Source organism: Carlito syrichta, unplaced genomic scaffold (genome assembly GCF_000164805.1).
Source record: "Carlito syrichta isolate Samal-C Ts95f unplaced genomic scaffold, Tarsius_syrichta-2.0.1 Scaffold306837, whole genome shotgun sequence".
Taxonomy (NCBI): domain Eukaryota; kingdom Metazoa; phylum Chordata; class Mammalia; order Primates; family Tarsiidae; genus Carlito; species Carlito syrichta.
Genome location: NW_007250933.1, coordinates 268,074 through 281,394, shown reverse-complemented (window position 1 = coordinate 281,394; position 13,321 = coordinate 268,074). Strand labels below are relative to the sequence as shown.

The window sequence follows — 13,321 nt, the reverse complement described above, 5'->3', positions numbered from 1 at the left end:
AACCCGCGGGCTCAGGCAATCCATTCACCTCAGCCTCCCAGAGGCGCAGGATTACAGGCTGAGCCACCGAGCCCGGCTTGCATGTAATTCTGTATCCTCACTGATTCCCTCTGCTCCGCAGTTACCACCTGGACTGTTGGTGTTCCTGTGTGACCACTCTTGTTTCCTTTTCGTCTGCCTCCCTTCCTTATTGAACTCTCACTTAGTCCATCACACAAACTCAGAGCACTTAGTGGGTTCCTAGAATGTGCGTTTTAGACTAGTGCGTTTAAATATCTTGCTTAAGACCTTTTAAGAAGAGACAACAAACCGGGCTCGGTGGGCTCAGCCTGTAATCCCGCACCTTGGGAGGCTGAGGTGAGTGGATTACCTGAGCCCGCGGGTTCGAGACCCACCTGAGCAACTTGGTGAACCCTCATCTCTACAATAAATCAAAAATTAGCCAGGCGTGGTAGCACACGCCTGTAGTTCCAGTTACTCGGAAGGCTGAGGTGGAAGGATCGCCAGAGCCCACCAGGTCGAGGCTGCGGTGGCCGGGAGCTGCCACTGCACTCCAGTCCGGGTGACAGAGTGAGACTCCAACTCAAAAAAAAAAAAGAAGAGACAAAAGGAAAGTCGCCACAATTGGACACCGATTCTCTGACTTGTTAAAGTTTCAGTGTATTTGCAGGGACAGGAGATGGCGCCAGAAGGCAGTGGAATGCGTCGTTTGGGTTTAAGGGTGTTAGCCAACCCCAGAGGGAGAAAAGGGCTTCAGAGGGAGAGGTCAGAATTCAAACAAAGGTGCCAGAGTTGGAACAGAAACTAAGACAGAAGGGGAGAGGGGGTTGGGTCGTTTTTTTTTTAAACCTAGATGTAAAAGTCCCCTTGATACCTACTCCAAATAAGCATGGCTAGAAAGCAACGACAGAAATACCCACAGTAAAGCCAAAGATCAAAATAAAGTCGAGTTCCTGGAGGACCACCTGCCTCCTCTTGCCCTCTCTTCTAGAAACCAGGGCCTTTGTCTATTTGGGAAGCACAAGGGCCTGGGGTGGGGGAGTGTAGGGGAAGGCTGCTCACTCAGGATTGAGGAAGTGGAGATTTGGGGCTAAGACATCTTTGGGAACAATGTTCAATTCTGTAGGCAAAATCCCAGAGCTCACCAGCAGTGAAAGACTTCCCGGAAGAAATCCCACACGAAGCGTTCCTGATTAAAATTTTAAAATTCATGGATGAGCCAGGAGGTGGCGCCTGGCAAGACATACTACCTGCCCGGGGAGTCTGAATCTCAGCCCGGCTCTGGCTCCACAGGAACTCTGTCCTGGCAAAGGTCATTCTACCCAGATCTGTTCTGGACTTTTCCTTCCATGCCAAGCTGTCTCTGCTTTCTTTTTTTGTTATTGTTGTTTCTTTGCATAAATTACCCTGACCCCCAGGAAGTCTAATTTATAATTTAAGTATTTTTATTCTCCTTAGATGGGATGGATGAAGCTTTGAGGGAACCTCAAAACATAAAACTTTCCTGTAGGGGGAAAAGAATTCAGAGGGCGATAAGAAAATAAAAAAGGAAATGACATCTGCAGAATGGCTTGGCTTTGCAGATCAATCACAGGGGACAGAGAGGCTTGGTGAGCGCCTGTCTCCGCAGGGGCTGATGATCCAGCATTTGCATTGTTCCCGTGCATTTGGCTTTTTTCCTGCTCCCTGATTTAGCTTTTGCTCCCTTTGTTTGGCTATTTATTGCCACTCGGCAGGAGCAAGGAGGGCAGAGGGAGCTCCGATGGGCGCATCCTCCTGGCTGGCAACTCTGGTGAAGGGCATGGAGGATAAAGGCTTCAATGTCTGACTTGAAATGATCTGTGGGTTTTGCATTCTCTAATGAGGGATTTAGGATGTACATTCCGATCGGGATTTCCAGTCCCGTGGGGGAGCAGACACCAGCCCGCATTCCTGAGACGCGCAGCCTCCATGCGCCGCTGGCCCAGCTCCGGTGGCAGGTTTCACTCAGTCCCACATGTCCTACCCCAGCCCTTTGTTGGGCAGGAGGGAAGACCCTGGGCCCCTCTTCCATCTGGATCACATGGTCCCTGGTCCCTCCCCTCTCTTTCTCAGGAGTCCGCCTTTTTCTGATGGTCGTAGTAGTGATTATTACTACAGTCTTTCCTTCTCTCCTCCAGCTTTGGCCTCTCTGCCAGAGGTCAGTGTCCTCTTCAGTGACAAAAGCCGCCCTAGATCTGGGCTCCCCGGGGAGGGAGGTGGCTGGGTCTGGCAGTCAGAGCCGCTGTCTCTCCATGGTGCTGCTCCAGCCCCTCCCCCGCTGAGCATACAAATGGGCTTTATCCAGCAAACAAAACCACCCCCCCCCAGGCCACAAAGGCACGTGGACCCAGGCCTTACCGTGGGAAGGGGGTGGTGACAGGCGCAGGAGACGAGATAGCTTCATACAAGTTCTCCTCGCTCGCCTCGCCTCATTTCCCACAACCCGGATTTTAGTCCTCAACTTCCCTGCCCTCACCTGCACCCAGAGCCCCCAACTCCTCCTGGCTGTATATCTCCTGACTCTGGGCTCCTCCTAAGCCAGGGCAGCTCAGATCTGCCCCTTACCACCTAGGGCGCCGCTCCTCCTTGGAGGCTCAGCCAGGTGGGGGAATGGAAACACAGTGTCCTCTTGAGGGGGCTGAACTGGAACCCAAAGCTCCTTCCCTTGCTCCCGCCTGCTCCAGGGGACACCCATCTGAGCAGCGTGTGTGTGACTAGCAAAGGAAGGAAGAGCTCACCCCAGCTGGGCTCCTGAGCGGGGCCGGGGCTCCTCCACAGCTCCTGCGAGCCGGGCCATTCTGCATGCCTAATCGGCTATTTAAGGAGCTGTTCGCCAGCAGCCCAGGCAGCCCCCCCTCCCCACACACACCCGTCCAGAGCCACCTTAAGAGCAGGAGGCAGTTGTGAAGTCGCTGGCCAGCAAGTGGAGTGAAGACTACAGAGGGAGATAAAGAGAGAGGAAAGAGCGAGAGGCAGCCAGAGATCTGTCCTGGAGACCCTGAAGCCCACGGTACCCCACTGGAAGCCAGATCCCCTGGAAGCCCACAGAGACACAGAGACAGCAAGAGAAAAGAAATCAATACACTCAACGCCACGAACTCCTCTCTCTCTCTCCTCTCTCTCTCTCTCTCTCTCTCTCTCTCTCTCTCTCTTTCTCTCTCTCTCTCTCTGCCTACCCTAGTCCTCTGGTCCTCTGGTCCCCAAACTCCCAGTCCCCGTTCCCCCTCCTGGGATACCATGTTCTCCGCACTCCTGCTAGAGGTGATTTGGATCCTGGCTGCAGATGGGGGTAGGTACAATTGGATGTCTGTGTGTCGATCTGTGCTAAGGTCCACAAGTCGCTATGTGGCTTCATGCGGGGAGGAGAGGTGTAAAAGGCGGCTAGAGGTTGGAACAATAGGCTCAGGGGTGGGGGAAAAGAGAGAAAGGAGTGTGGACAAGACCACTTCCCTTCTTCTCCCTTTGCCTTTCCCGCCTTGCTGGTATTGGGGTGGGGAGAGCTAGCAGGGGGGCAGGGTATGTGCACACAGAAGTGCTGGAGTCTTTTTGCAGCCTACAGAGTTTGTCCAGAGCTCTTTCTGTCACTGCCCTAGTCCCAGGCTGTCCTCCTGGGTTTTTTATTTACAAACTCCTCCAATTTGGAGTCATAGAGGCCTGGAATGAAAGGACTGAGGGCTGGTGGGGGTGGGAGGGCGATACCCTCAGCCCCACTGAGACCCTGATCTCCAACGGATCCATGAGCCCTCATGGTCAAGGTCTCCTTGTGGTTCAATGGATCCCAGTTTCCCCCTGAAAGCAGCAGCAGGAATCGTCAACATTTGCTGGAAACATTACAGCCCACAAAGGACTTTCAGGAGCTCCCAGATGAGGAGGGATTCCTGGGAGAACAGGCCGAGGTGCTCCAGGAGTGTCCCCAGGGACCCCTACACTTCTTTTTTGTTTCCTGGGCCTAGCACAGTATCCATCCAGGAGATAGTAGGTCTGTGATTGAAGAACAGGGTATGGGGGGTGCAGAGCTTAAGGGAAATGCTGGAAGAATTATGGGGGCAGGAGAGCCAACAGAGAGTCACAAGACTCACCTAAGGAGAAAGAAAAACAGGGGAAAGTGAGGGAAAGACATAGAATGAATGTGTTGTGGATTTGGTGGGAGCGGACGGGTGCCTTCACAGAACCAGGGGGTCCAAGTTGTTGGAGTGTCCCACAGAGTTGGTAAATGAGAGGCTGCCTCCCTCCTCCCTGGGCTGCTTTGCACAGTTGCATAAACCGAGAACTGGACAGCAGAATAGACGGAGGATGAGATCATTGATGAGTTTGAGGAATATAAGGGAATAAAGGAAGGGGATTTAGGACTTTTCTCCAGAGTTTCTAGTAATTTGAATATTGCGGCATAAACCTACATGAAAGTTCTCTTCCTGAGGCAGTCTGGCCCTGGGCAGGGGCCGGACTGGCGACCCTCAGCCTTCCAGCCAGATTCGGGACTGTACGAGAGCCTGGCATGTGACCCGGCTGGCAGCTCTCTTGTCTACACACAATGCTTCACTTTCATCCTGTTCCGGCCATGGCTGCTTGTGCCCACCCACCACCCTCAATCTAGAGTAGACCCTGTCCTGACTCTGGCCCTTTCCTAACCATCTGCGAATGTAGGGAGCAGAGGTTCCTGGTGATGGGAGTTTCCTCCAGAGCTACTGGGACCAGGAAGAATTTAAATATGAATTTACAGCTCGGTGCCTTGACTCATGCAACTCTTCAAAGCAAAGGAATAATCCTCCAACCTCCCTTCTCCCCGTAGGAGCACACGTGCACGTGTGTGCGCGCACACACACAGACAACCTTTCCCCTTTCTAGTCTCATTCCTCCAAACCCGCCCCCCCCATCTTCTAAGTGTTAGATTGACTTGACACAGGTTAGAGAAAAGTTAGGCTGGGCCAACAGCACATTTGGATCCAGGTTAATTTTAGTCTCGAGCTTTACCCTTTCGCGCTCCTCCTCGCCTTTACTCGGCAGGCACAAGCACAGCCTGGCTGGTGATTTTAAATAGGCCCCCCGACCTTTCCATAGAGGTGTCCAGTTTCAGGGCTTCCTTTGGGAAGTGCGGGAGTCGAGGGAGGAGCCAGAGCAGAGAGCGAGGTGGAGCAGTACTGAGTGCTCAGGGGAGGGGAGCACAGAGGCCAGGGCCGCCTGAGGCTGCACTGGCTGTAACCCAAACTATTACGCCTTGCAGGTCAACACTGGACATACGAAGGTGAGAGCAGAGTGTGAGACCTACCGCCTCCCCATACACACTGGGACCTCCTCGCCTGGCAGGAAGACGTGCGGTGGGGAGGTTTCCTTTAGCACCCAGCCCGGCTCCTCAGATCTGGGCCTCCCCATGCCTTGGGCTTCGCATCCATGGCACCTAGATCTGGTTCTCATTGTCAAATCCCACACCATCTGACTGGGCAGGCAGCCAGTTAGGTCCTTAGTCAGTCCTTGTAGGAGTGAGGGAGCTGGAAACTGGTGGGGAAGAGAACTCTGAGCTTAGCTGCCAGGTCTCCTGGCTCTCTCTATTCCAACCGGTCCTACCCACAACCTGCACCTGGAATTGGGATGCAGCTGGAGGTCAAGGGTGAAGAGACTGGCAGGATGGTTTGTGACCCTGGGGAGGTGGAACTCAAGTCCTGTGAGCTGCTGATTTACGACTTAACTGAACTCCAGAGTTCACGCAAGGTCTGTGTGAGAGCAAGAAATGAATGACAAAGTCAGGATGCCTGAATCCCAAGACCACTTGAAGGGGGCCCCGAGGAGACCTCAGCTCTCTAGAATCATTTTACTTCCCCGTCTGCCTATCCCTACTCATCCATCCACTGTCTGGGTACTCAGACTTGCTATTCACTGCCTCTTCCCTTCATTCAGCTTCTTGTCCTCAAACTACAGGTAAGTAAGAGAGCCAGCACTCCCCACTTGTCAGCACACCTGGGGAATCACCTCACCCAGCACAGCAGGGGTTTTGGCCTGGGTGGAAGGAAGTACATTGCTACCTCCACACAGATGTATGACTTGCTGGGGGAGGAGCGTCGAGGGGTAGCCAATGTCCTTGTAACTCTCACCAGGCCCCCATGGTCAGGACCACTGGCCAGCCTCTTACCCTGAGTGTGGAAGCAATGCCCAGTCCCCCATCGACATCCAGACTGACAGGGTGACATTTGACCCTGAGTTGCCTGCTCTGCAGCCCCATGGATATGACCAACCTGGCACTGAGCCGTTGGACCTACACAATAACGGCCACACAGGTAAAAGCCTGGGCTCCAAGGAGCCGTCGTTTCTAGCCCAAATCTTAGCAGTCAGGGAAACGTTTGGAAATCTTAGAAGTCATGAAGAGTTTGGACTAGGACACAATGACAGGGATGGCTGGTCCTGGGGAAGAGGACCTGGGCACTGGGAAAAGTCATCCTCCTAACTTGTGACTTCTCAGAAAGCTTGGTCTGTGGATCTGGAGATATAAGAATGGGGGTCAGGCTCCTGCAGCCAAGGTGGGAATTGAGATGTCTGTGATCTAGCTCAATGGGCAGGTTCGTGTCCTAGCACTGACATGCTCTTCACAGAGGAAACGGGAGAGTCGCTACAAAAGCATCAGCCTGTGGGAAGAACTGGGTGCTAGGAAGAGGTGGAGCAGTACTAAGTGCCTAGGGAGGGGAGTGTGGAGGCCAGGGCTGCCCAAGGCTGCGCTGGCTGTAACCCAAACGAAGAGGGAGGCCAAACCTCCCAGAAGTGGTGGCAAGCTAGGAGTGGGAACACGTCCACATCTCACCAATCTTCGCTTGCTCTTTTCCTCACAGTGCAACTCTCTTTGCCCCCTACTCTGCATCTGGGTGGGCTTCCCGGAAAATACGTGGCTGCCCAGCTCCACCTGCACTGGGGTCAGAAAGGATCCCCAGGGGGATCAGAGCACCAGATCAATGGTGAAGCCACAGCTGCAGAGGTACTAGGGAATGAAGAGTTTGAACTAGGACGCAGTGACAGGGATGGCTGGACACTGGGAAGTCATGTTGGGGATAAGGCCAACCTTTGCGGGACAGACTTAGTGGATGCTGGTGGCGTTGCGGGGGGTGGAGGTGGGCAGCTAGGGTCAAGGCCCTGAAGGGGGTGGGGAAACATGGAACGATGCACGTCCCTCTTCCTTCCCTCAGCTCCATATCGTACACTATGACTCTGATTCCTACGACAGCTTGAGTGAGGCTGCCCGGAAGCCTCAGGGCCTGGCTGTCCTGGGCATCCTGATTGAGGTCAGTACCCCCCAACCTTCCCAGGCCTCACTCTGCTTCCTCTGCATTCTTCAGATCCATCCTGTTGCTGGCCTCTCTCCCAAGGCAGGCAGCAACCCACCCTGTTTATTCTATGCACGAATGTCTTCCTCCAAACACAGACTCATTCCAAACTCTCTCCCTTTCCTCCCCTTCCAGGTGGGTGAGACTAAGAATATAGCTTATGAACAAATTCTGAGTCACTTGCATGAAATCAGGCATAAAGGTGAGCCCTAAAAAGCTATAGTAGGAGGAAGTGAGATTAGACTTTAGAGAAACTTCCAAAAATTTACCTCAGAAGCCTTGGGATGAGGCCAGGAGTTGGGGCCAAGGAGCTTTGCTTCCAGGAGCCCTGTCTAGGTAAGCAAGTACTGGTCTGTTCTCCCCAGATCAGAAGACCTCAGTGCCTCCCTTCAACGTGAGAGAGCTGCTCCCCCCACAGCTGGGGCAGTTCTTCCGATACAATGGCTCGCTCACGACTCCCCCCTGCTACCAGAGTGTCCTCTGGACAGTCTTCATTCGAAGGGCCCAGATTTCAATGGAGCAGGTGAGTGGTGGAAAGGTAAGGTGAGAGAGACAGAATTTTGGTTTTTTTGTTTCTGGGGGCTTTTTTTTTTTGAGTCAGAGTCTCACTCTGTTGCCCAGGCTGGAGTGCAAGGCATGCTCACGGTCACCCCAGCATCGACCCACTGGGCTCAGGTGATCCTTCCGCCTCAGCCTTCCAAGTAGCCAGAACTACAGGCGTGCGCTACCACACCCAGCTTATTTTTTGATTTATTGTAGAGACAGGGTCTTGCCAAGTTGCCCAGGATGGTCTCAAACCCCTGGGATCAGGCAATCCTTTTGCCTCGGCCTCCCAAAGTGCTGGGATTACAGACGAGCCACTGCGCCTGGCCAAGTTTTAACTTCAGATCTTTTATCCCTCCCTAGAGTGACGCTTTTTCCATTGTCTACTCCTCAGCTGGAAACACTCCAAGAGACGTTGTTCTCCACAGAAGAGGAGTCCTCTGAGCTGCTGGTGCAGAACTACCGAGCCCCTCAACCTCTCAATCAGCGAGCAGTCTTGGCTTCCTTCATCCAAGGTGACTGTGCAGGGTTCAGAAGAGGAGGTGGGAAACTGGGAGACTCAATGGCAGGAACTAGGGAGCCCATGAGAAGGAAAGGGCTAAGATGGAAAGGGGTTTCCAGGACTTGCTGGACTGGGAACCACCCTTTACCCCCAGGCATAGTTGCAGAGTCCTGCCCCCAGCTGGGATGCTAATCTGAAGTCCTACTAACAAATTTTCTTGCCTTACAGCAGGACCCTTGTACACCACAGGTAAGACGGCCCTACCAGGTATTGGGGGTGGGGGGGTGCCCTCAGCGAGTGGGGAAAAGTTCAGCATCTACACAGTCCTAGGCTGACACCATCCCTCTTTATCTCCCCCAGGTGAAATGCTGAGTCTAGGTGTGGGAATCCTGGTTGGCTGTCTCTGCCTTCTGCTGGCTGTCTATTTCATCGCCAGAAAAATTCGGTGAGGTCCTGCTTTCCATTCTTCCAGACCTTCTTCTCTGTTAAAAAAAAAAATATTCTCCTATCTCACCTTTCATCTGCTTCACTTGGGACACTGGTCATTCCCATGACCCAGGAAGAAGAGGCTGGAAAACCGGAAGAGTGTGGTCTTCACCTCAGCACGAGCCGCCACTGAGGCCTAAGCTCCCTCTCAGAGACGGTGAATGTGGATGCCTTCCCCTCATGCCTATCGGAAAGCCTCTAAGATGGGGTGCAGGGACTGGCCAGAAAATACCATAGGAGTAGTAAACAGACAACCCTCCTTCCTCGGGACATCCCCTGCAGAGAGGTATGGACCCAGGTCCTTGTTCAAGGAAGAAGAGCTTCTCAAAACGTGGAGAAGCAGGAGGTCCCTGTGTTGTTACTGCAGGGAACAAACTGTTGAGTCACAGGGGAAGTTCAAGATGCATCCCAAGTCCCCATTCCCTCAGCTCTATGCCACTTTCCCTCGATAGACTGCAGGATCCAAGAGTTGCTGTTGAGGTTACATATATATTTTTTGCTCGGTATATTTGGAAATTAAAGTTTCTGATTTTAATTCTGACCTATACTTCGGGACTCTCGAGGGTGGCCAAGTTCCTCAATCCCTCAGGGAGGAGAGATGGCACAGGACAGGAAAAAGAAGCAAGGGTGATCAACTCCTTCCATCCACCCCTGGAAGATTCCCTTCTGGAAGAAAAATACTTAACCCAAAGTTCTGACATGTTAAACCACCAGCCCACATTTCTGCCCTTGCACTAAAGCTATGCTTGGAGGTCAGTGGCTGCCAGGTTAGGAAAGAGGCTGAACGAGAGACGTGAGAGGGCAGAAATCTCAGTTCACATGTTATCCCCTCCCTGAAAAGCCAAGTTCCCCACAATTACAAAGTCCTTTTTATTAGTCAAAATCACAATCACCTTGATTAAAAGGATGGAATACCCCACCCTCAGCAGAAAATGATACAGTTTATAGAAAACCTCCCCACCCCTCCCACAGCCCAATTAAAAACTACAAAAAATCTGCCCTCCTTCCCTACGATGTCCTGGCAGTCTGGTTCCTCCAGGGCACTGCAGCTCTGGAGTGGGCCAGCTCACCACAGCACCCTCCGCTTCGCCTTGGGGAGAGGAGGGATGCTGGTGGTCAAGGAGGGTGACACCATTAGTTCCAGCAATGCCAGTTCCCAAACATGCACTTCCTTCCTTTCCCCCAGGGCCTGGAACCAAGGGGAAAGGGTCAGAAATGAGCCCAGCCACAAGGAGCAATTCGAGGAGAGAAAATGTAGCCCAAGGAGGTTAGAAGAGTTCCACCACACCTCCTCCCGCCCCCCACTCAAAAGAGAAAAGGCAGTTTGGGGTCTTTATCACACCAAAAATGGTTCCCCTCAGACCTGAGAAAAAGACCAAGATGTCCAGTCTGGGGAGGGGGAACTGGACCACTCAGAGCTTGTCTACCCTTGAGCCTCCATTAATTCATCTCCAGGGCAATGGCTAAACTAGGTCCCTTTTCTTGGCAACCTGCACTGTCCAGAACTGGAGATGAAGAAATACAGGGCGAGGAGATCAGGAGGGTACCCCAGGCCCAGGGGTCCCCCCCAGGTTCCCTCAGTCCTCGGGTGGGATGCGCAGGGCAGAATACACCATCACCCGACTGTCCTCCTGCCGTCGGCCTGCAGAGGGGAAGGGGGGTGAGTCTTGGGCAGGGTGAGAGCAGAGCACTGACACATGGGGAGTCCTGGACAACAAGGGGGTCCCCAGGTGGGGGGGGGATAAGTGCAGATTCAAACCCACCAGTCACTGACTGGCTGAACCCAGGCTGCTCCTGGTAAAGCTCAGAGACTAGAGGCCACACACGGACAAAGCAAAACCCTGAAGGTGGTGGGGTAGACCGACGAGAAAGAAACAGAGAGTGGGCAATGGACCCGGGTGGGGGCTGGGCTCAGTCATGGGCAGTGAACAGGCAGGTGGGATCTGTCAGGCGATCAGTCCAGGTAGTCAGTCCTTACACGAGAGGCTGCGCTGGATACTTCGGAGGGACCCTCCAGCTGTGATGAAAGCCCAGAGCCCCATGGAAACAGTGACTGCATAGATGGGTAGAAGGCTGGCCTCATACCAAGGGTTCAGGAACGTCTGGGATTGAGGGGAAGAGGAGGAAAAAAGTGAGATTCTTCCAATTAACCCCCTGATTCTCTTTGTGATTCCAACCTCCTCCAGATATCTCTCTCAAATTCCCCAGCCTTTCCCTTGAGAGCAGCAGCAGCTTGTGGGTAAGAAAAAGCTGAACTTTTGATGTTCAGCTCCCTCAGAGGTTCCTGCCACTTCTGCTCACCTCAGCCCTCTGCATTACAGCTGACTAATCCATTCAAACACCTCCCCAGCACAGGTGGTACGCTGATGCTGAGGCAAAAGACCTCACGACTTACATTCCCACGTCCTCCCCAGGTACGTTTAAAATGTGAAGTAAGGATATGCTTTCCCTCCCGCATCCCACTCACCATCAAATGCTTTTCTCCCTTACTCAGGCCCCCTGTCTCCAACTCACCAGTCCTGATGTCAGTAGGTGACTCCCAACCACAAGGCCCAAAGCCCAGTACCGTCTCCTCTCACAGGCATCAAAGAACACAACTCCCCAAAAGGTATGGAGCAGGATAATGGCTGCTGTCAGAAAGGCTGCAGGGAGGGAGATGGGGATGAGATACATCCCTGATCTTCTCCCAGCCTCCTGAGATGCTGAACCACAGAAGTCTCCCAGGGAAGGCCAATATATCAGATCAGGGCCAGGGACGGATGGGGCATGAAAGCAAGATAGGAAGTGGGTCTTACCTGAAGTTAGGAAGTAATAGGGTGAGTCTCCGTGGATGCCAACCACACCTGGCCCAAGTGCATCGGCCAAAATATTGATAACAGAGAAGACACCACTGATGATACCGAAGGAGAGACCAGAAACTGGGGGAAGGGAGGGTCTCATCAATGTAAGTGATCGCCATAGCCTGTTTATCAGTGACCCCTCCCCATTCCCAGTCTCAATTTTTCCACACCTACTCTCCCTCCAGACCGCTTCTCTTTGGAAGTTAGGTATGAAGAAAAATAAGATGCCGCTTAGAACATGTGGATATTTAGAGACTTCCCTAGGGGAGGGGCACTGTCCAACGCCCTCCTCCAGCCCCTCTCCCTTGGCTCACCATAGGCCATCTGGCGGATGGAGATGGGTGATCTTCCGTCCTCACTCAGCGATGCTAACCCCTCATCTGCCTTCCTGGGGTGGGTGGGGTGGGGCAAACATGAGGGAGGGCACAGGTGTTCCTTTCCCTCTAATGTCCTCCCTTAGTGCTTCCTTTTCCAAATCGCCACCCAGGGGCTGCCCCACTTCCCACAGTGCAATCCTCTGCCCCTCTCCCCTCCAGACCACTCCCACTCCATCTTCTTACTTAAGCAGCTTGTAGTAGGCAAAGCGGAACACCTCCTGTAGAAGGACAGAGACTGCAGCACCAAAAATCAGGAGGCCATACTGGAGCCGGGCATCTGACCGGTCGGTCACATGGACCAAGATGAACCAGACCACAGAGGCTAGGAGCAGGGAGACCAGCCAGAAAAATGCCCTGAGAAAAGACAAGGGCAATGAGACAGGCAATGGTAGAGGCAGCCAGAGAAATCAAGGAGGGGAACCAGCCAAGGCTGCATGAAAAGTGGAAGTTAGACTTCCGGTTGGTTATGGAGACAGGGACCAGATAGGGTAGGTGTCTCCAACAAGGCACTCATCTGTAGAAATCCGGACGCTGGGGAAGGGGAAGAAATCTGATTAAAGAGTCTTCAGAGCGATGAGAGCCAGAGGGTGCGAGCACGGAAGGGCGAGGTATCCATCCCCGGATCCTCCCTTAAGGCACCTGACTCGGCCGGCCGAGGTCAGCACAGTCCCTTCCCGAGTCCCGGCCTTGGGCCTCCTCTGACGTCGCGGGGAGAAATATAGGAGGAATCTGTGAGATCCCTGGAAGGCGGAAACCAACTGCGGGAAAGGGCAAATCACCCAGACCCCACCCCTCACCCCCGTCCACCCTTCACCTCCCACTTATCCCCCCAATTCAGGTTCCCAGGCTCGCCCCAGATCTCCCAGCCCCTTCCGCATCTCGATTTTCGACGCTCTCCCGGGTCTCCCCGACCCCTACTCACCCCGCGACCAGGATGATAACGCGAAGCGGGTCCCCAGCCACAGTGATCAGGAAAAGCGCGAAGGCCGGGCCGAACGCGACGAAAGTGCATCCGAAAAACACCGCAGCCCCCATGGCTGGGCAGCTGGGGGCGGGGTGGAGGCCTGAGCCAGAGAGGCGAATGGGAGGAGCGCGTCAGCTGGGAAGTCCGCGTGGGGTGGCAACGCGACCCCACGAGGGGCGCGGTGCAATGTCACCCCCGGACCCCGGGGGAGGGGAAGGGGGGGCACCGAAGCCCCAGATGAAGGTCCGCGCGACTTCCTCTACGGAAGCCGAGGAGGGGACAAA

The 13,321-nt window shown here is 53.8% G+C and overlaps 2 protein-coding genes across 5 annotated transcripts; one reads left to right on the top strand and one right to left on the bottom strand.

The window, feature by feature from the left end:
* Window positions 1–2,910: 2,910 nt before the first annotated feature.
* On the top strand, window positions 2,911–9,781 carry CA14 (carbonic anhydrase 14). Its single transcript, XM_008063432.2, has 11 exons — window positions 2,911–3,310; window positions 5,243–5,263; window positions 6,111–6,290; window positions 6,837–6,979; window positions 7,188–7,283; window positions 7,461–7,527; window positions 7,691–7,848; window positions 8,263–8,383; window positions 8,599–8,619; window positions 8,731–8,815; window positions 8,930–9,781. Exons 1-11 carry the CDS (start codon window positions 3,259–3,261, stop codon window positions 8,994–8,996), a joined length of 1,011 nt encoding a protein of 336 aa, XP_008061623.1. The 5' UTR covers window positions 2,911–3,258; the 3' UTR covers window positions 8,997–9,781.
* APH1A (aph-1 homolog A, gamma-secretase subunit) lies at window positions 9,713–13,321 on the bottom strand. Of its 4 annotated transcripts, none has more exons than XM_008063433.1 (7): window positions 12,996–13,321; window positions 12,257–12,427; window positions 12,011–12,084; window positions 11,652–11,774; window positions 11,371–11,498; window positions 10,835–10,958; window positions 9,713–10,498 (listed from the first exon to the last, which is right to left on the bottom strand). In XM_008063433.1, exons 1-7 carry the CDS (start codon window positions 13,106–13,108, stop codon window positions 10,434–10,436), a joined length of 798 nt encoding a protein of 265 aa, XP_008061624.1. In that variant the 5' UTR covers window positions 13,109–13,321; the 3' UTR covers window positions 9,713–10,433. The 4 variants fall into 4 exon arrangements, with proteins under 4 accessions (XP_008061624.1, XP_021570885.1, XP_008061626.1 ...); XM_021715210.1 differs by having other exon boundaries at window positions 12,257–12,291; window positions 12,996–13,315; XM_008063435.2 differs by lacking the exon at window positions 12,011–12,084 and having other exon boundaries at window positions 12,257–12,291.